Source organism: Rhinopithecus bieti, unplaced genomic scaffold (assembly GCF_001698545.2).
Source record: "Rhinopithecus bieti isolate Rb0 unplaced genomic scaffold, ASM169854v2 scaffold_33652, whole genome shotgun sequence".
NCBI lineage: Eukaryota > Metazoa > Chordata > Mammalia > Primates > Cercopithecidae > Rhinopithecus > Rhinopithecus bieti.
The window spans coordinates 719,425-741,303 of NW_016814761.1; the positions used below are offsets into that span (position 1 = coordinate 719,425).

The window sequence follows — 21,879 nt, forward strand, 5'->3', positions numbered from 1 at the left end:
AATCACTTGGAACCCAGGAGGCAGAGGTTGCGGTGAGCGAGATCAGGCCACTGCACTCCAGCCTAGCGACAGGAGGGAGCGAGACTCCATCTCCAAAAAAAAAAAAAAAAAAAAAAAAAGGCTTTCTTATTGTAGAGCATCATGCTGAGGCTGGGCGGCTTTGCTCTGGGATCTCAGCCCAGTCACGTTTTCCCTTTGCTATCTGCATTTTGCCAGCTGTGAAACAGGGTGCGAGATCCCTGGTTCCTCTGGCTGTGAGGCCGCTGAGCGGGATGTGTCAGGGCAGATAGCTCAGTGGAAGGGATTTCCCATTTTTTTGGTCAGCAGAAAATCCTGATGCTTGGCCCTTTTTGAAAATCAGGAAGATAGAGCCACCAGGCTCCTGCTGGCAGCAGCTGGCCAGAGCAGAGTTGGGGCAGGCAGCTCCCTTCTCAGGACACTTATTCTCCCATTCATGGCAGTCCACCTGCCTCCCTCATGGATGGTACCTGCCCGGCCCAGCATGGCATTTGAGATGGCGAAGCCCCAGCTATGAGAGCCCGAGAGACCAGACCTGCAGCTCAAAATCCGGGCCTCCCACTCCTGCTCGTGCTGCCCGGGACTCTGTCATCCTGGTGCTGCCCCTGGGCCTTTCCCCTGCAGCCCTATGCAATTTCTGAATCAGGCAATGTCAGTTACTCTGGGCCAGCAGCTGTCAACCAAGGGTGATTTTTGCCCCCCAGGAGATATTTGGCAACATCTGAAGACAATTTTGGTTGTCATCACTTGGGTTGCTACTGGCGTCTGGTGGGTAGAGGCCAGAGAAGCTGCTGAACATCCTACAAGGCAGGGGACAGCCCCGCCACAGGGAGTTACACGGCCCCAAATGTCCTTGTGCTCTGTTCTGGGTGCTGCTTGAATACCTGGGAATTGTTGGCAATGGATCGACAATGGGGCAGGGGTCTTGCCATCTGCTGGGACTGTGTGGCCAGGCCATGGTCAGGCCTGGCTGCAGGCAGGGCAGTGGAAGATGGGAGAAGAGCCTGCTGGAGGCAGGAGGAGGCAGCAGAGGGAGCAGGGCAGGAGATCGGGGTTCTAGTGACAGTGGGCTCCTGATGGACACTCAGGACAGCTGTGGGGGTAGAGCGGGGCGTCAGTCACCTCCCAACCTGAGATCGCGAGGGATGGGCTCCCCCTCGGACCCCTCTCACATGTGACACCTATGAGCACTGTCCTAACTGTCCTGTTGTCCCAGGCTGCACAATAGAGCCACCCGGGAAGATTTCAAAATCCTTGGTATCCAGGTTGTACCTCATTCGGAGGACAGTAGAACTTCAGAAGGTCTGGGGTGGGAGCCAGGTGACTGTGTTGGAAAGATCCCCAGCTGAGGGAGGTGTGAGCCACACCACGCTCGATGGGGTGCTGCAGGCTGAGGGGTTGTGGTCCCCTCCGTGGGCCAGGCTTCTGGAGGGATTAGGGTGACGGTGGGAGGGAAAGGAGAAGGGACTGGGGATGTTTAGCCGGAAGCAGAGACCACCCGTGTTGGGGGACAGTACCCCAAGGCCTGTCTTGTGAAAGAGGGCTCAAGGATTTCATTCACAAGTGAAGGGAGCTGAGATTCAGTTCACGATAACGCTAAGACAGAATTTTCTTTTCTTTTTTCTTTTTTTCTGAGATGGAGTCTTGCTCTGTTGCCCAGGCTGGAGTGCAGTGGCACGATCTCGGCTCACTGCAACCTCTGCCTCCCAGGTTCCAGCAATTCTCTTGCCTCAGCCTCCCAAGCAGCTGGGACTATAGGCATGCGCCACCACACCCAGCTGATTTTTGTATTTTTACTAGAGACGGGGTTTTACCATGTCGGCCAGGCTGGTCTTGAACTCCTGACTTCAGGTGATTTGCCCATCTCTGCCTCCCAAAGTGCTGGGATTATAGGCATGAGCCACCTCACCTGGCCTAGAATTTTCTATTAGAGTTGTCCAAAGATGGAGGTGGTCACCTGCCACCATGGAGGAGCGTGGTGATTACCCCATCCCCAGATGTATGTGTGTAGAGGGGCTTTCCCTGGGATGTGCCCTTCCGCCTCCATTCTGCAGCCTGGGCAGTAGGGTATTTCTTTTGGGTTGGCAGGGGCTCTGGAAGGAAGAGCAGCCACCAGGCCCAGTGGTCCCAGGTGGGACTGGGAGGGATGGGTTTCTCTGTCCTGTAATCATCAGCTCCCCTTCCTGTCACCTGGGCCACAGCAGGCACTGGCCCTGTGCAGCAGGTGTCATGTGCACTGACCATGCTTTTCGGCCCGAGCAGGTGGTCCGGAGGCACATCCTGGGCTCCATCGTGCAGAGCGAAGGCAGCTACGTGGAGTCTCTGAAGCGGATACTACAGGTGCGACTTCAGGGAGTTCTCAAGGGTCTCTGGGGGAGAAGCAGGGAGGGCCCTGGAGGGTTACTTTACATGGAGTGTTTGGGGACTGTGGGCAGTTTTGAGGGGACAGGACCATAAGCCAGCACTGCTTTATGAGGACAGTAGAACCTCCAAATGTAGGCAGCAAGAATTCCTGGTGCCTTGGTGTTCACAGGAGTGACTTCTTTCTGAACAAAATGGGATTCTTTGAAATGACTCCTGGAGAGCTGAGGGCATATACCCCCATTTATGTCTGGAAGGGAGTGTATCCTTCTTGCCACTCTGGGAGCCCCTGGGGCTTGGACCGTGTCTTCCCATCCTCCTGAGATCCTTAGGTGGGAAAATGTGTAGGATGGAGTCCTCCTTCTTGCATCAGGAGGTGCAGGATCGAGTCCTCTTTGTTGCATCAGGAGGCCCAGGGATTGCTGAGTGGATGCTTGCATGAAGTGACTAGTATGTGCCAACCTGAGAATCCCTGAGACAGTGTTTGAATCACTGAGACAGTGACTTTTCTGGGATGCTGTGGGCTACCAGAGTAAGGCCCCCGGGGCAGGGAATTGTTGCTAATGATACCCTTTCTTCCCCTCTCCAGTTTGGATCCTCAGAGAGAGATCCTAGGTGTCAGGCAGGTAGAGATGAACATATCACCTGTCTCTGACAAAGCTGATTGGAGAGTGACGCTGGGTGTGGGAGCCAAGGGAGCTTGTAGTGACCTTACCACTCATAGGCTCAGTGACAGGCAGAGCTTTGCCCTCAGGCCGGCCTCCAAGGAGCTCCTTGCCGGCAGATGGCACATAAAAGACTCTCTTCCTCCCACCCAATTTAACACAGAAGCATGGGGGTGTTGTGGGTGGCCAGTGAGGCCAAGATGTTATGTTGATGGAGATCCTTCCAGAAGGACACATGAGTGAGGGATGAGTGCCTCCCGCTGTGCCACAGGAAGGACCATTCATGGCTGGCTGAGTTCTGCATGAAGGCAGGTAGGGAGAGAGGCTGCGGCCTGGCCTGTGGCCTCACCCCGCCCTCCCCGGCAGGACTACCGCAACCCCCTGATGGAGATGGAGCCCAAGGCACTGAGTGCCCGCAAGTGCCAGGTGGTGTTCTTCCGCGTGAAGGAGATCCTGCACTGCCACTCCATGTTCCAGATCGCCCTGTCCTCCCGCGTGGCTGAGTGGGATTCCACCGAGAAGATTGGAGACCTCTTCGTGGCCTCGGTAAGTGTCCCCCAAACTTTTCCCCCAGCCCACCAAGATAAAACCACAACCAGTCTGACCCTGGGGCCATGCAGTCCAGTCTCCTGCCTCTGCCTGCTCTCCTTGTTCAAGTCAGTGGGATTAGAGGGTGGCAGGGTCTCTGAATCTTCCGGACCTGATCTAGGGGTGAGTGTGACACCTTGAAGTGGCCAGGATGTCCTTGGATATACCTGGCAGGCCATGGTGCTGCTGAAGCCAGGTGGCTGTCCTGGTTCCTCCCAGGTGGCAGCACCCCCTGGCCTCCCAGTCACTGTGGGCAGCCACCTGGCCGGTTGCACGCTCCCTTACAAAGCACTTGAGGGGTGACAAGCCAGTGTGAAATGCTGTGAAAGACTACAACTTTGGCCCCGAGAGGATGTGCCGCAGTGCTGGGGAAGGGGCACTGGCTCATGATCTGGGGGACCTGGTTCTGGTCCCAGCTCAGTTCTGCAACCTAGGGCAGGTCCAGGGCCCACTCTGGGCCCAGGCTTCCCATCTGTGGAATGAGGGTTGTACTGGATTTCTGGCTTTTCTAGCTGAAGTCTGAGGGTCATGGGGTGAGGGAAGGTCATGTTGGTAGCACTCTGCTTTGATGTGTTTTAGATAATAAGGTTTTGCTAAAAGAAAAAAACTTTTTTTTTTTTGAAAGCCATAGTGCTCAATAGAGTCACTAAATAGGTCTGATGTTCCAGGTGTATGTCAAGGGGCTCTGGTAAGAGGGTTGGTTGACTCTAGGCCGACTATCCCTCCCTCGGCAACTCAACTCTGGGCACACTGCCTGGTGAGAGGCCAGGAGCACTTTCCTTAAAGGTGGAGGGCAAGGGGCATTTGATTTCATGAATGAATGCAGTAGAATGGGTGTTGCCTCCACCCTCCCTCCACCTGTGGGCTTGAGCTGCTGCACTGGGTATGGAGACCTGGGAGGTGAAGGCCCCCTGGGCTCTCCCATGGCACCACCCCATCCCACCTGTGACCTCAGGCCAGCCTCTCTACCTCTCTGAGCCCCATGTCCTCACCCCAGTGGGGGTGATGGATTTGCACAGCTCGAGGCACTAAGGGAGCATGGGGTGAGTGCAGGCTGCCCTTCCGCTCCCTGGACTGAGGCAGCCTCCCTGGCCCATACTTGCCTCGTTTCCTTCCGCTCCTTGCACTGAGGCGGCCTCCCTGGCCCACATCGGCCTCGTTTCAGTTTTCCAAGTCCATGGTGCTAGACGTGTACAGTGACTACGTGAACAACTTCACCAGTGCCATGTCCATCATCAAGAAGGCCTGCCTCACCAAGCCTGCCTTCCTCGAGTTCCTCAAGGTGGGCCTCCACGGTGGTACCGGGCTTGGTCCGGGTGGGCAGGGAGATTGCTTAGGCAGGAGGGAGCATTCTGGCCCCATAGCTTTGGCCTGGACACCTCCCTTCTTCCTTTTGGGGCAGCCCAGTCCCATGGGACGAAAATCATTCCCTCCTGCCCCTGGGAGGAGGGTAGCCAAGTGTCTATAAGCAGTTGGGATCCTGGAGTTTGGGCAGGGTGGAGGGGAGACCTGTGTCATCTTGCTGACCCTTTGCCTCCTGTGCCCTGGTGAGTGGGTTGGTCTACCTGGCTGGCCCTGTGGCGGGCTGTGGCTCCAGGGTTGCTAAGCTGGTTCCTTTTCCTCATTTATGAAAGAGTGAGAAAATTCCTTAAAGAAGTGTCTTGGGCGTTGCATGGGAGAGTAAAGGTTAAAGGCTTCGGAAAGCTTCAGAGTTCTCATGTGCAGCTGTGCCCAGGCTCCGCTGTTTTCTCTGGGAGTGTAGTCTGGTGAGTCAGAGCCCCTGCCTGCAGGGAGCCTGCTGGCTGGCAGAGGATGCAGCTGGGCTAGGTGCCAGGAGACGCACACATGTGCAGGCAGCCCAGGTTAGATGCTGTGGCATCGGTGGAGGAACCCACTGTCCCCATCGAAAAGAACAGGGGATCAGGAGGAGCTGCCATCTGACCTGGGCCCTGGCGGGGGATGGTGGGATTGTGCCAGGTAAAGACAGAAGAGAGGCTATATCAGGTGTAAGGATAGTGGGGCAAAGGTCAGAGGCAGGAGGAGAGGGGTGGGAAGGTCTGGATTCTGGGAGCACTGATGCCTGTTGGGGAGTCCCAGGAGAGAAGGCCTGAGTGTGCACACTGAGAGGCAGCTGAGTTCAGTTTGGGCGGTTCTAGACCTCCAGGCTCAGGGCCTAGGATGTAATATTTCAGGCAATGGGGAGCCATTGAAGGATTTTGAGCTGGGGCAGATGGAAGTGGAGGCAGGTGGAGAAACTGTGGGATTGCAGCATATGGGGGCCAGGACCAGGTAACAGGTGTGTGGATGGAGTGGGGGACAGATGCAAGAGACAGGACAGAAGGCCCCCCTGTGCCCTGCCCCTTATCCTAGCCCAAACCTGTCTGCGTTTAGTTTAAGTGGAGGGAATGGTTGCCTTGGCCACTTTTAGAAGTCTGACGTCTTGAGTAAATTGCCGAGTTTCCCAGTTATGCCTTTAGTCCAGAGACCTTAAGATGACTGCTTTAGTCTCCTGAGGGTGCGGGGCCATGCAGGGGCACTGGTGGTGGGAGGGATCCCTGGCTGCGGAACCAGGGACCTCCGTCAGCTCTTCTTGCAAGCCCAGGGATGGGCAGGGTCTTAGGGCCTGGGGAGAGAACCCCAGAATGGGGACAGTGTCTGGACTCTGGGGCACTGGGCCCTCTCTGCAGGGAGTCAGCGAATGACGGAAACTTGTCTCCACCAGCGACGGCAGGTGTGCAGCCCAGACCGTGTCACCCTCTACGGGCTGATGGTCAAGCCCATCCAGAGGTTCCCGCAGTTCATCCTCCTGCTTCAGGTACCGCTCGGGATTCTAGCAGCCTCGACCCACAGGGTTTGCCTGTGGACTGGGAGGCGACTCCTGGGGTGGGAGGGAGGAGGTCTGGGCTCTTGTCCATGATCCACAACCCACCCAACCTGCTGTAGGACTCATCTTTCTCCACTTCTAGAGTGACACCGATCATAACTCACAGCTCAGTTGGCACACCCCTCTGTGGGGAACGCCGAGGGACTGCTGGTGGCCTGAGCCTAGGTTGCAGGAAGGGAGTGAAGGCACAGGGAATCCCAGGACCCACGGGGCTCCTGGCATGGAGATGTCCAGTAAACGTGCTGAGCTTGGCCAGTTCAGATTCCAGCTTCAGAACAGGGGATGCCTAAGGGACATTAGCCCCACACAGGGTCCTGGAGAGCCTGGGACACTGTCCCAACCGCTGAGGGTCCTTGGGCAGGGGCTGGTCCTCATCAGGGAGCTGAGAGGGTGGTTACCAGGCTGAGGGGTCTGATGGCATATTCCTCTCCACTCTCAGTGCTGCCAGGCTGTGGGAGTGGGCTCTTATGTAACCATACCATTTATCAATTGGTCAGTGATTGATCTATACATTTATTTACCATCGTAACCATTTCTAAGTGTACAGTTCAGTGCATTCACATTGTTCTGCAACCATCACCACCACCCATGCCAGAACTTTCTCATTATCCGAAACCGAAACTGTGTGCCCATTTAACAACTCCCGATTCTCCCTCCCCACAGCCTCTGGCAACCACCATTCTACCCTGTGTCTCTATGACTCTGACTGCTCTAGGAGAACACGTATACGTGGAATCACACAATGTTTTTCTTTTTTTGACTGGTTTGTTTTCCTTAGCATAAGATCCTCAAGATTCATCTGTGTCCTAGCACGTGTCTGATTTTCCTTCCTTTTCAAGGCTGAATAATATGCCATAGTATGGAGAGACCACATTTTGTTTACCCATTCGTCTGTCGATGGACATTTTTGCTTCCACATTTTGGTGACTGTGGCTAATGATGCTATGAACATGGCTGGACAAATATCTGTTTGAGATCCTGCTTTGAGTTCATTTGAGTCTATTCCTAGAAAGATCCATGCTTTTGTTTTCTTTTTGAGTCATTAGCTGTTTCTTGAGGTCTTGTTCTGCATCGGGTGCCATGTGTCCTGGCCTCAGGCCGGGCCCTGTGCAGACCCAGTGTGTGTAGGGGGGTGCACAGGGTGAGGCTTTGCCCCAGGCCGGGGTAGAGTTGGTCATGGGTGGGCTGCTCAGTCTAGGCTCTGGCCCGGCAGGACATGCTGAAGAACACCCCCAGGGGCCACCCCGACAGGCTGTCGCTGCAGCTGGCCCTCACGGAGCTGGAGACGCTGGCCGAGAAGCTGAACGAGCAGAAGCGTCTGGCTGACCAGGTGGCTGAGATCCAGCAGCTGACCAAGAGCGTCAGCGACCGCAGCAGCCTCAATAAGGTGAACCGGGCCTCCCACCTGCCTGCCCTCACCTGCCTGCCCTCACCTGCGCTCCTGCCCGTGCCCCTGACCCACGCCACCCACTAGGTGGCAGTGTTCTCTGAGGGAGGGGAGGCCTCGCTCTTCCAGGCCCACAGACGTGACCTTGAGGACTGGATCCTCAGCAGGACCTCCACGTTCATTCCTATTCGTGTTATTTTACGATAAAAGTTCATTTTGCGTATCAGTGTGATTTCCAGTAAAGACTCCAGAAATCAAAGCCTAGTTAAATGAGCAGGCTCTGGAGAGTCAGAATCTGGGTTTAAATCCAGATTTTGCCACAGGTGCTTGCTGTGTGCCCTCAAGGGAATCACCCACCCTCTCTGAACCTTACTTGTTCCCTTTGAAACGAGGAGCATTTAATAGCACCGGAGCCCCAGGGCTGCTGCAGTGAAAGAGGGAGCTGGCAAAGCGGCTTCCTGACTGTCCTTAACACAAGAAGAAAGATGAAAAGTCCATACCACGTTTTGGGGTTGCCACTTAGGAACATGCTATTAAAAAAAAAAAAATTGGGCCGGGTGTGGTGGCTCATACCTGTAATCCCAGCACTTTGGGAGGCCGAGGCAGGCAGATCACCTGAGGTCAGGAGTTCGAGACCAGCCTGGCCAACATGGTGAAATCTTGTCTCTACTAAAAATACAAAAATTAACCAGGCTTAGTGGCACACGCCTGTAATCCCAGCTACTCGGGAGGCTGAGGTGGGAGAATCACTGGAACTCAGGAGGCAGAGGTTGCAGTGAGCCGAGATTGTGCCACTGCACTCCAGCCTGGGTGACAGAGCAAAATGCTATGTTTCCAAAGTGGGGGGGAAGAAAAAAGACTTGCAAATGAGTCCACAGAGGAGCCTGTTTTTAAAGCACAAGGTCACCTCACAGAGTCACCTGTTGGTCACTGGAGTCCCTCTTCTTCCCTCTTAGCATATGACATGAACTGCCTGGTGCTGTATTGGGGTCTCTGGGAGGTCCCACACCCCGGCCCCCCTGCTCACCTACTGGAGGGTTGAGGAGGGCTGGGATAGTTCAGACTGGGGTGCCCAGGCCCTGGGCACATTGCAGGACTGTTCTTTGGAGAAGAGATACTGTGTGAGGTCATCGGGAGAGGTTCAAATCTTCTGGGGAATAGACTGGGAGCCTCTTGGCTCTGTGGGGTCCTAGAAGCAGAACTAAGGCCTGTGGCTGGCCGTTTCCAGGAGGGAGGTTTCAGCAGCATGGGGAAGACCTTTCTAAGAGTCCAGGAAGGAGTGCCCAGAGGGACGGTGGCCCTTTCCATGTGCGCTGCACTTTATAGTGTAGAGTGCTGTCTAACTTGTATCAGCATCTTTGCTCTCCACCCCATGGCTGTGAAGTGGGGCGGGGACAAGTCCTGTAGGATCCCCTGCAGTGCCGAGCTTCAGGCAACCCGCATCTTCGGACTCTCCTGCTTCGGGCTAAATTCAGGTTGCAGGTTGTGTTGTGGCCCATACAGTATTTTATCCTATTTAATTTAATTTTCATTTTCATTTTATTTTGAAACAGGGCCTCATGCTGTTGCCCACGCTGGAGTACGGTGGTGCAATAATGGCTCACTGCAGCCTTGAGCTCCTGGGCTCAAGTGAGCCTCCTGCCTCAGCCTCTCGAGTAGCTGGGACTACAAGTATGAGTGACCACATCCAGCTAATTAAAGTTTTTTTTTTTTTTTTTTTTTTTTTTTGTAGAGATGGGGTCTCACTGTGTTGCCCAGGCTGGTCTCAAACTCATGGGATCAAGTGATCGTCCTGCCTCAGCCTCCCAAAGTGTTGGGATTACAGGCATAAGCCACTGCACCTGGCCCACACAGTATTTTTAAGAACGTGGCAGTAGTTGCCAACATTTAAAAATTGGGAGAGATCATATAAAATTCAGACTTGTGGGTCTCCTTGGAGGGTAGGAAGAGCTGGCTCACTGGCCCACCTTCCCACACAGCACCAGCCCCGAGTGGCAGGTGACCTCTTCTCCTTGGTCCCCACCCACCTTTCCCACTGATGTTACCTGCTGGCCTCTAAGGCATCTGAGTTCACTTTACCTACTCCTGAAGGATTGGGCTGGGGAAGATGAGATGGGCATGAGACAGCCCTCTCCTGGGGATGTCCCCATCCACGTGGCTCAGGTTGGGCATGAGGGGCAGGGTCACTCTCCACCCCCTGGTTCCAGGCAGGACTAACTCAGCCATCCCCCACACAAGCCTCGAGTTTGGAATGTCTTGGGAGAAAAAGCCTTCAGCTCCGCTGAAGCCATGGCAACCCATGCTGGCCTTTGTGCTCAGGAATCTTCTCCTGTCCCCACCTTCAGCTCCCTTTTTGGTGACCAAGATGCTTTCTCTTGCTTTGCCTCATACACCCCTGCAGCCACAGTGGGGAGAGGCCTCTTGGGAGGAGGAAATCAATTCTGTAGTGCTTGGGAAAAGCCATTCTGCCCTCTCCTGTTCTGTGAGGTGGGCCCTGGCTGTTTGATGTTGGGCAAAGGACTGGAGGCTCTAAGCTTCCGTTTCTCCATTTGCCAGGTAAGGGTGGGTTGGACTGTATGAGATGTTAGGAAGAGTATGGTGGGGCCTGTACCCTGGGCTTCCCCTTCCAGGGCCCTCCCTGGACAGTCCTGGCCAGTTCTGTGACCTGTTCAGTGATGTCCCTATCACCAACACCCAGGGAGAAGCAGAAATGAAACTGGGTGTAAGCCGAAACGGAACCATGCCAGCTGTTTCAAAATAGCCTATGCAGGAGCCTCCAAAGGGGACGTTTGTGCAACATCCTGGTTTTCTTTTTCTTTTTCTTGGTTTTCATCTGCCAAAGGGGCACGGGCTGACTGCCAGAGCCCAGGGGACTTTCCTTTTCCAAGTTTTGGGTCTTGGCACATTTGTCAGCCCTTGGGGTGGGGGGCCCTGCTGTCTTCAGGGTCCAAGTAGTGTTCTCTTGAGTTGGTGTTTGGTTTGCTTATGGAAATAGTGAGGCGGAGCCTGGCCTTAGCAGCCGTGGAGGACCCTGAGTTCTGCATGTTAGGAGCAGTGGGGCCTCGCCTGGCTCCTGTCACGCTGTGCACTAGCTGCTCAATGCAGGGAATGGTGAACATGGCCTGCTCTGTCCTGTGCTGTCAATCAACAGCGGGTGGGTCTCAGCAAGTCACTTTACCCCTGGAATCTCGGTTTCCTCACCTGGGCAATGGGGAGGGCCTCAAGGACCGCTGAGTTGATTCAATGAGATGTGGAATATTGAGTGCCAGCCTCAGTGCCTGGCACACACTGGGCATTTGGTCCCACTGGGACTTTTGGTTGTGTGTTGACTTGAGAGAGATGATGCTTTGGAGAACAACAGCATTCTCTCCCGGGGAGGCTCAGCGTGCTCTGTCCTTTCCTCTCCCCGGGATGCCCAGGGGTGATCTGTCTTTTTCTCTGGAGAGGCTCGGGGTGATCTGTCCTTTTCCCAGACAGGATGGGGAAGGAAGGGGAGCGTAATGGTTGTCGTCAGAGTCACGGGTTTTGGGAATGAATTTTGCTGAATATCCTCCCTCCCCCTGAGAAAAAATCCCTGTTAGAAAAAAGACGTTTTCCCAGGGGGTCCCTGGGTGAGTTAGTGGCCCTGACACCAGCAGGGGGGTCTTGACTTCCAGCCTGAGGTTGCCAAACGCCTGCTCCGATGCCTGGGGTGTGAAAGTCTTTGTCCTCAGAAGGTGGTATTATAGAATGGCAGGTCTGTTCCAACTCTGTCATGAGGCCACCTAAGAGGTGAGACAGGCCAAGGCTTTCAACAGGTTGGGTTGCAGGCTGGGCTCCCCTGCACAAGGCCACGCCTGCTCCACCAGAAAGACTATCACAGACAGGAGCTGTCTATGGAGCACACATACAGGGCCGGCCTCTCAGGCCATGACCCGTGCCATTGCACGTGACCTGTGCCATTCACAAGTGACCCGGTGCCATCAGCACGTGAACCCTGGTGCATTCACATGTGACCCGTGCCATCCCACACGTGACCTGTGCCATCAACACACGGCTGGTGCCCAGAAGGGCGCCATGCTTGCTCCATGTTCTGACTATGGCCTTCTTGCAATTCATAGTCACTTTGAACAAGAGCCTGTGTTTGCATTTTTGCACTGGACCCAAGAATCGTGTAGCCAGACCTGGTCACAGTTCATTACCTTGTAGTGATCTGAGCAGTAAGAGGTAATTGGCCCCCACTCGTAGCTAGTAAACTGAGGCTTGGACATGCGGAAGTGACGGATGCCCGAGGCTTCACAGCGCGAGGGAGTGGGGACGGGGGCAGAACTGACCTCTGGTAACTCCAGAGGCTGTGTCCCTGGACAGTGGCAATCAAGCAGAATCCCTACCAGAGAAGGGCTGGCCAATGGCTGGCTCGTCTGAGAAGGGGCTGGCACTGGCTGCTAGGCCCACCACGGGTGCTGGTGAATGCTCAGACTCAAGGCCTCCCCAGAGAGGAGACCCCGGCGTGTGGTCCTCTGGTCTTCCTCGCCAGTGCATCTTGTCACCCAGGGATGGAAGGAGTGGCTCCACCTCCTCCGCCTCTCCCAGGCTCAGTCTCCCTTTCTGCACCATGGGAGGATTCTGGGTCTGTGGTGTGGTAAAGCCGCCGGGCCGCGATGCTGATGCTGACCTTCCCTGCCCCTTCTCCAGCTGTTGACCTCAGGGCAGCGGCAGCTGCTCCTGTGTGAGACGTTGACAGAGACCGTGTACGGTGACCGCGGGCAGCTAATTAAGTCCAAGGAGCGTCGGGTCTTCCTGCTCAATGACATGCTTGTCTGTGCCAACATCAACTTCAAGTAAGTGAGCCTGGGTTGGAGGGGGCAAGCACCCCTTCCTAGAGACTCCATCCTGCCCTACTCCAGTCTTTCTGCCGGCCATTGCAGTGAGACCCCATGTGAGCTTGGTTTAGATTTCCAATATTCCTCTCCCATCCCTCTCGCCTGCTCTGCTGCTGGTCCCCAATGCTGGGAAGTACCTGGAGCAGTCATCGGGGGCAGCCCTCAGCCTTGGGCACACAGCTGTCCATGGTACAGCGTTGTCTGTTCTGGAACTCTGCAGTTGGTGACTAAACAGTGGTTTTGTCCACACTGAAATTCATGAGATTCTTCCTTGTGTCTACCCCACATCCCTGTGGCTTTAACTCAAATCTGTTTTGCTCTGGCCAGATCGCAGAATTTCTCAATGTGAGCCTTTGCCTTTCCCACAGAGCATCATCATCAGCCCAGAGGAGCCTGGTTTCCTGGTTCTGGGCCAGGGGTTGTGGAAATGCCCAGAGCCCGGCTGCTGGGCTGTGCCTGGGAGCCAGAGCCCTGGTGTGGGGTGAGGGCAAGGCTTTAGGCCGGAGCCTGAAGATGTGGCCCGTCAGTTGCTTTAGGCTTCTGGGTATCTTATGTTTTACTCACACAGGGAGCCCAAACCACGGGTGAGACATAGGAGAGATCCAACATTCTGGGGGCCTGGCTGCCCGAGGCCGCGTGGGCCTGGTGCTGGGTTCTTGGGCCCTGCTGTTCTCCAGCCTTCCTGCCCTGCCTGGCTCACCTGCTCGTGTCCCCTGCTTGGTCCTGCAGGGGACCCTCTATCAAATGCTCCCTGAGAACTTCAGCGGTGGTTTTTCTAGCCAGGCTCTTAGGAGAATCTCTGCTCTCAATATTTGACAAGACTTTTATTTTTATTATTTTATTTTTATTTTATTGTTTTTTTTGAGATGGAATCTTGCTCTGTCTCCCAGGCTGGAGTGCAATGGCACGATCTCGGTTCACTGCAACCTCCGCCTCCCGGGTTTAAGCGATTCTCCTGCCTCAGCCTCCCGAGTAGCTGGGATTATAGACACCCGCCACCACACCTAGCTTTTTTTTTTGTTTTTATTTTTTTATTAGAGACGGGGTTTCACCATGTTGGCCAGGCCAGTCTCAAACTCCTGACCTCAGGTGATTGGCCCGCCTCGGCCTCCCAAAGTGCTGGGATTACAGGCGTGAGCCACCGTGCCCCACCTTGACACCACTTTAAAAAGCATCACAGAAGCAATAGTATGGCCACAATCACCGAAATCTAGGAGGGACACAATCACCTTGGTGGACTGTGAATCCCAGCATAGCTCTCGAGCCTCCCAGCTGAGTCAGTTCTAGGCTCTGGACTGAGTCAGCTTGGGCCTTCCTGGGTTTGGCCAGAGTAGGTTTGGGGATTTTCCGTGGTTACCGATCACGAGTCCTGGAAGGGGACAAACAAGGCTGTTTCAGGACCTGCGCACTCATTCACCATCCACCCATTTGTCCACCCGTCTATGAATCCATTGAATGTAGACCGAGACCTGTCCCCCGCCTCCAGGAGCTCAGGGCCCGGTTGCGGACTCGGGCAAGGAAGCCTCTGTCACAGATGGGTCTGGGCAGGGCTTGTGGCTGACCCATTCGTTCATTTACTCACTGACTCACTCAATCAAAGATGGTCATTCTTCAGTCCCATTTATATTCTGGACATCATACGGTGCCGGCGGTATGATGAATACCCTCTCTGCCTTCATGTTGCTCTAGCACAAAGTGCAAAGTGGGGTGCTAGTGGCCCAGTTTTGGGGAAACAGTTTGGGTGATTTGGGCTGAGTCACTTCACTTGGCTGAGAATCAGTGTCCTTGTCTGGGATCATCCAAGCTTCCTAGCGGGGCTGCTGTGAGACCCAGAGTTGAAGGAAGGCCCGCCTCCGTCCACACCTGGCCTCTGATGCCCTCACTCCCCGCAGGAGGCTGTCTGTCCTTCCAGCCCCATGGCTGGCCCCCCACGGGGTCACAGCCCCCAGATTAGCCACTCCTTTGTAATAACAACCTCCCTTTCCTTCTTGTCTTTTTTCCCAGGCCTGCCAACCACAGGTACGTGGTTCAGGGGGCTCCGGGGCTCTGGGGCTCTGGGGCTCTGGTGGCATGTGATTCTGGAGATGGGGCTGGGCCCTGGGCGCCTGGTGCTTCTACCCTGGTGAGGGCTCCCTGCTCTGCCTGGCTTGGTTTTGGCCTGAGGTCTTGCGCTGGGGCTGCGTGAAGCCTGGCTGAGCTGGTGTGGAGGAGCATTGCCCTGGGCCAGCCCTGGGGCGGGGTGGCTGCGGCCTCTCCAGGGCCTCGTCCTCTCTGTCCGGACAGGGGCCAGCTGGAGATCAGCAGCCTGGTGCCCCTGGGGCCCAAGTACGTGGTGAAGTGGAACACGGCGCTGCCCCAGGTGCAGGTGGTGGAGGTGGGCCAGGACGGTGGCACCTATGACAAGGACAATGTGCTCATCCAGCACGCAGGTGCCAAGAAGGCCTCCACGTCAGGGCAGGCCCAGAGTGAGTACCCCCTCTCTGTGCCCTGCATGCATCACCTTCGCCCTCACCAGCCACAGCCTGGGCTGCTCCTACCCAGGCTTGGCCCCATCTTGGGGACTCCTACACAGGCTGATGGGTGGCTTGGCCGGGAAGCTCTTGCTGGTTTTGCAGCCCCACCCTGGACCGAAATGCAGAGCTACGGCCTTACCTGGGTGTGCACAGGTACATCTCCCAATCCATGCACTTTGCTCCATCTCCACATTGGGTGCCACACACCCAGTCCTGCTGTGGCAGCTACCTGGCTGCTCTCCTTCCTTCCTCCTACCTGTGCCCACTCCCTGTCCATCCTCTACCCATCCCCAGGGCTGATTCTTCAAAACGCAGGTCAGATCAGTGCGTGTCATCCCACCCTAGTGGCTTCCCATTGCCGGTCCTGGGGGCACCCCACCTGCCTCACTCACCTCCCTCTGCCCCTTCTCTCTGCTGCAGCCATGCCGGCCTCTCTGGGATCCTGGATAGGCCATGCGCCCTCCCACCATGCCCTCTCCAGCCTGTGCCTTTTGCCAAGTACTCTCCTGCCATCCTGTTTTGTCTCATCTATGCTTGGCTCAAGCGGCATTTCCTCAGAGAAGCCTTTTCTTATGCCCTCATGCTGAGCCAGGTTGCCCCTCCTGTGCTCTCGAGACCTCTGGTGCATTTTCCCTTTTATGAGTGATTGACCGGTTGATGTCTCTCCTCTCAGCCTTGCTGCAGCCCTGTCCGGGAGCCCAGGGCACGATGGGCGTTAATAAGTGTTCCTTGAATGCATGCAAGATGCTAAATTGCAGGGCTAGCAGAAAGGAACCCTGTGCCCAGAGGCATCTTCCATGGGTGAGAAAGGCACTGGGGTTTCACTTCCCCCTCTGTCTACTGTCTGACCCGGGAGGTTGCCTCATGGGCGGCTCACAATTCTGGAAATTCTGAGGGAGTGATTGCACCACCTACTCTTGCCGTCTGGGTGCTGGTCTGGGACAGCTGTGCCCACTTCCAGATGCTGTCTCTTTCCGCAGCTCTGCTGGGTAGGAAGAATCCTCTGGCCCACGTGCCTTCCTCGGAGGCACCTTCTGCCCTGGTTCGACCGCACTCTCCCTCGCCGCTGCTTGGGACACAGGGTTCCCTTCTGCTGGCCGCGGGGTCTAGCATCCTTCATGCACTCCAGGGTTGCTTAGGGGATCCCTCCTTCAGTGACAATGATGTGTCTGTAGCCGCATTCCTCAAACCAGAGTCACGTACTGCCAGACCCCTTCTAAAGGGGAAAGAAGTTCTTGTGGAACCCTTCATTATATTGTATTCAAATATATACAAATACAAACCCCCCTGTAATCAACGTCTTCTGCTTATAGCCCTTGAAGAACCATAAAACCAAAACCAAATCACAAATTGAATAAAAATAAAGCCACAAAACCATAACATTCCAATTAACAGCATTAATGTAACTTGATGGATGATGTTGTTTTGCTGAAACCAATTTGCTCACAATGTGGATGTGGCGCAGGCCCTGGTGGAGCAGGTGCCTCTGAGTTTTTGTGCCTGTGCTACAGGGTGCCCTTTGGGGATCTGCATTTCTCATGAGCTCCCCAGTTTGGGTCACTGCAGAGCCCCTCTGATGCGAGCGCATTGTCCACATCCCAAGCTCGCCACGCTCTTTGCTTGTTACCCGGCAGTAGAGTGTGGCTTTAAACTCATTCCACACACAGGTGACTCAGGATATGCACCTGTTTTTCAGATCATTATCTCAATGAAAACCCCCTTTAAGATGTCCCCTCCATTCCCCTGGGGCTCCGTAAGACCTCAGTGTGCAAAACCATGGCCTAGAGAATACAGTCCAAATTCCTAGCCCGGTGTTCAAAGCCTTCCCCATCTGGTCCTCCTGGACCCTCCTGCTCTATCTCTAGCTGCCGCCCCCTACCCGTATCTCATCCTTACTCCATCTGTATCATCACTGGGGATCTGGGCCCACTCACCCCATCACTGTCCCACCATGCTGATATTTCTCCCCACCACCTCCTACCACCCACCTTCGTTAACTGACTGCTTCTTCCACCACTCGTCCTGCCCAGGTCATAAGCTTCGGAAGAGTGGGGACCCTGTCTGTCTTGTGTACTGCTGTCTCCAGTCTCTAGCATGGAATCTGGCACATGATAGGTCCTCAGGATGTCTTTGAACCACTTGCTGTTCACGGGGTGCCTCAAGCCACAGTGCCTTTGCACACGCTCTTGTCTTTCTCTCCCGGCAGTGCCCACCACACTTCCAGCCCCATGCAGGCCCCTCCCCGCTCCCAGGCACAGCTTGCTCTTGGTCTTGTGGTCTCATACAGCCCTTTGTACAGACTGACTGTGGCCTGGATCTCAGGTGTTAGACTTCACGCTTGAAAGGATCTGGTTTCCCAGCTGGTCTGGGCGCTCTAGTCAGGGTAGGAACTGGATAATGTTACTTTCTGGATCTTTTTTGTTGTGAGCAGATGCTTGGCTTCTTGTTAACGCCTTCTTCACCTGAGCCCGAGTTGCTCTCTTCTCTCCCCAGATAAGGTGTACCTCGGCCCCCCACGCCTCTTCCAGGAGCTGCAGGACCTGCAGAAGGACCTGGCCGTGGTGGAGCAGATCACGCTTCTCATCAGCACGCTGCATGGCACCTACCAGGTACGTGGCCTGGCCTGGCCTTTTTGGCCTGAGCTCCCTGGTGTGGGCAGTGCCTGGATTCAGCAAGCTCAGTAGGGAGGGGCTCCTCTCCTGGCCCATGCCCACCATGCACTTCTGGCTTCTGAGCTCCCGTAGGCAACCGTCGCTGCTGAAGCTCTGTGTCCCTGCCTGGAAGTCTCTTGTGCGGGCCCTGGTTCGGGTACACCCTCTGGTTTGGGTTGAGTGGAGCCTGGCTGTGGGGTCTTTGTTTGTTCTCTGCACAGTGGCCATTCCATCATGTGGCCCTCCTGGGGCTCTGCCCAGTCTGGAAGGGAAGTGGCTGCGATGGCATGTCCCTCTCAGAGGAGGGCTGCCAGGTGGGATCTGAGTCCAGGGCTGGGAAGCCTGGGGCATGGCAAGTTGGCCTCCTGCTTGGGGCTAAATGTGCAGCCTCAGTGAGGCTCCAGGACTGCTTCAGTTCCCTTCCTCTGGGGTGCTGTGATTCCTATAAGATCTGGTGTGGCTTTTGGGAAACCAGTGGGCTGTGTGGTAACCTCATTCGCCTCCTGAACCCTAGAACCTGAACATGACTGTGGCTCAAGACTGGTGCCTGGCCCTGCAGAGGCTGATGCGGGTGAAGGAGGAAGAGATCCACTCGGCCAACAAATGCCGTCTCAGGCTCCTGCTTCCTGGGAAACCTGACAAGTGAGAGGAGCGGGTCTTGGAGGGAGGGCTGCTGCCTCTGCTGGGCTTCCAGTGGAGCAGGGGATCCGGAGAGGGTACCTGGAGCCCTCTTATTTGTCAAGATGCCATGGTGGGAGTGGATATGTAGGCATCATGGGCAGTGTCTGGGATAGCACCTGGCACGCAGTAGGTGCTCATGGGAAGACTGTGGAATGAATGAATGAATGAATGAATGAACACCCTGGTCATATCCTGGATAAGCCTGGCTCACTGTTAGGATACTCAGACACTCTGCCATTGGTCAGTTCCATTGCGCTGTGTCCTTTTCAGTCACATCAGCCTATCTAGGCCCCCAGGCCAGGCCCTGGGTTTCCTCTCTCTGGACCCAGCCTCCCCCCAGCACTACCTTACCCCCAAAATGCCCACCACAGGAGCTGTGCACAGTAGACCCCAACTGAGGTTTGTGGAACTGATGATAGACGTAGCTGTTTGGCCCGGCAGAGACAGGGAAAGGTATCTTTCTGGTCCTCCTGAGGCTTTGTAAATTGGGTCTTTTTATTTCCACTTTACAGATGAGGAAGGTGAGGCTCAGAGAGGCTGAAGGCCACACAGTGAGAGGCAGAGCTGGGTCCTGGTGGGGTCTGACTCTGAAGCCCAGGCCAGTGCAGTGAGGGGGCTCAATGCTCAGGTTTTGGCTTCCAGGGTGGGGTGAAGGTAGGGATAGAGTGTCACAAGCACAGTGGCTGCAAGGAAGAGAAAGTTGGAGCACTATCATTTGAGGCAGGACCATGGGCTCAGTTCCGCAGGGAACCATGTGCAGGAGTCAGCAGCTTTGAATCTACCGCCTCTCTGCCGAATGGCCTGCCCATCTCTCTTCTTCCGTCTCCCTTCTCTCTGCCTCCCATTCTCCATGCGCACCCTAGAGGCTTGTGACACTGCCCTGCCCACCTCCCAAAGGGCTGGGAAGGCCCCCACTGCTCCGAGGTGAGAGGACAGTATGGTGACAGCAGCAACCTCTGGTTGCCCCAAGCTGGTACTTAACCCGATTCATTCATTTCTTCATTCATTCTTGTGTCATTCATTCTTCATTCATGTGTCCACTCAGCAAACATTTACTGAGCAACTGCCCCATGCCAGGTGCTGGGAACAGACCCAAGTGAGACCCATTCCTCCCTCTAGAGGCACGTGGTCAGACACGTAAGGTGTCTAAGGCCTGTGGACAGCTGACCGCTGACTAGGTGGAGTCGCAGCCTGCAGAGGCTCTGCTGGGCACAAAGCCAGAGGCTTCTGGAGCCAGGCTGGGGAGCGTGGCTCGGCCACTCTGGCCAGGTACCTCCCTCTGGGGGCCGTTGTGGGTGAAGGGATTCCTCCTCCAGGGGACTGAGGCTTTGCCAGGCCACTGACCTCTTTGGCCACGTTTTGGGGATGCTCTGACCAGACCTCCCCAATCTCCAGGGCACGTGGGTTGGAGGAAGTACTACGTGACAGCTGGGGGAGCCTGGCCCTTGTGTGGGTACTCACACATCCACCCTCACCCTTCTCACCGCAGGTCCGGCCGTCCCATCAGCTTCATGGTGGTTTTCATCACCCCCAACCCCCTGAGCAAGATTTCCTGGGTCAACAGGTTACATTTGGCCAAAATCGGACTCAGTGAGTATAGCCCCAGGGAGAGTGCCCCAGGGGGCAGGGGTGCAGAGAGGGGTGGTTTGGGGTGTGTGAGGGTACAGGATGGGTGTTCAGGGTCTGTGGGGGCCAGGGAGGCTTCTGAGTGGGAGGGAGGCGGTGTGGTGGAGAAACAGCTCGGGCCGGAGCCGGAACCTTGACTCTCTGCTCTGTGACCCTGGACAAGTCACTTTCCCTCTCTGAGCCTCAGCTTCCCCATCTAGGAATTGATGGAACTTGACAGAAAGTAAATTAGTGGTTGCCAGGGACCTGGGAGGAGAGGGTAATGGAGAGTGACTGCTAAGGGTTTTTTGGTGGAGGTGATGAAATGTTCTAAAATTAGATGGTGGTGATTACTTAACTCTGACTACACCAAAAATCAGTGACGTGTGCACTTCAAAAGGGTGCATTTTATGGTAACTTAATTATATCTCAATAAAAATGATACCTGGAAAAATGATGCAGGTTGGACTATACTGATTCTCAAAGACCAAAGACCTCACTACTATGCTTTTCTTCTGGTGCACCCCATGATACGAATACAGATACATAAATGGATATTTATGTGCACTTTTCTGAGTATTTTCTGTGCATCTTTTTCATTTCACATTCACAATAGCCCTAAGAGTTCGGTCTGTTGAGAATATCTTTTTCCATTGAGGATTCTGAGGCCCAGAGAGGTTCAGGGACTTGCCTGAGGTCACACAGCAGGAAGGGGCAGATCTGGGCTGCAGACCCTGGGCAGCCTGCCTCCAAAGCCCAGTCTCGATCCCTGTCCATTCAGCTTCCTCGGCTTGGCAAGAGTCTGTCTGCAGACTGCGTTCATTAAGTTGTAATTACTTTACTTGTCCATTTTTTGAGTTGATGAGAGGCTCATGTACCCTCCAGGCAGAGCTGTTATTCCCTATGATGTACCACAGTTCCCATTTGCTGATGCCAGCCAATAGCAGGGACATTTTTTTGATTTTGTTTCTGGTATGATCTTTCTATAGAGAAGCACACATTTCCAACAGGTTTTAAAACATTTACAGAAGGCCAGGAGCAGTGGCTCACTGTAATTCCAGCACTTTGGGAGGCTGAGGCAGGTGGATCACGAGGTCAGGAGATTGAGACATGCTTGCTAACACGGTGAAACCCTGTTTCTACTAAAAATGCAAAAAATGAGCCTGGCATACACCCGTAGTCCCAGCTACTTGGGAGGCCAAATCAGGAGAATTGCTTGAATCCGGGAGTTTGAGTTTGCAGTGAGCCGAGATCACACCACTGCACTCCAGCCTGGGCAACAGAGCCAGACTCCATCTCAAAAACAAAACAAAACAAAACAAAACAAAACAAAACAAAACAAAAACATTTCTGGAAAGAAGTCAGGACCTTTGGCTGGGCGCAGTGGCTCACGCCTGTAATCCTAGCACTTTGGGAGGCCAAGGTGGGCAGATCACCTGAGGTCAGGAGTTCGAGACGAGCCTGGCCAACATGGTGAAACCCCGTCTCTACTAAAAATACAAAAAAAATTAGCCAGGCGTGGTGGCACATGTCTGTAGTCCCAGCTACTCGGGAGGTTGGGCAGGAAAATCGCTTGAACCCAGGAGGCAGAGGTTGCAGTGAGCCAAGATCGTGCCACTGTACTCCAGCCTGAGCAATAGAGTGAGACTCCATCTCACAAAAAA

The 21,879-nt window shown here is 54.9% G+C and overlaps 1 protein-coding gene across 13 annotated transcripts in view; it reads left to right on the forward strand.

Annotated features, from left to right (window-relative positions):
- ARHGEF10L (Rho guanine nucleotide exchange factor 10 like) overlaps positions 1-21,879 on the forward strand; it is a 182,103-nt gene that overhangs the window by 102,460 nt on the left and 57,764 nt on the right. For 9 of the 13 annotated variants that reach the window (XM_017852046.1, XM_017852048.1, XM_017852052.1 and 6 more), the window contains 11 exons: positions 2,281-2,358; positions 3,411-3,590; positions 4,798-4,914; positions 6,355-6,447; positions 7,730-7,903; positions 12,578-12,723; positions 14,770-14,784; positions 15,049-15,230; positions 17,772-17,887; positions 18,444-18,571; positions 20,100-20,200. In XM_017852046.1, the coding sequence (XP_017707535.1) occupies positions 2,281-2,358; positions 3,411-3,590; positions 4,798-4,914; positions 6,355-6,447; positions 7,730-7,903; positions 12,578-12,723; positions 14,770-14,784; positions 15,049-15,230; positions 17,772-17,887; positions 18,444-18,571; positions 20,100-20,200 (1,330 nt within the window). The remainder of the gene's footprint in view (positions 1-2,280; positions 2,359-3,410; positions 3,591-4,797; positions 4,915-6,354; positions 6,448-7,729; positions 7,904-12,577; positions 12,724-14,769; positions 14,785-15,048; positions 15,231-17,771; positions 17,888-18,443; positions 18,572-20,099; positions 20,201-21,879) is intronic. The other 4 variants (XM_017852050.1, XM_017852054.1, XM_017852049.1 and 1 more) reach the window with 1 other exon arrangement.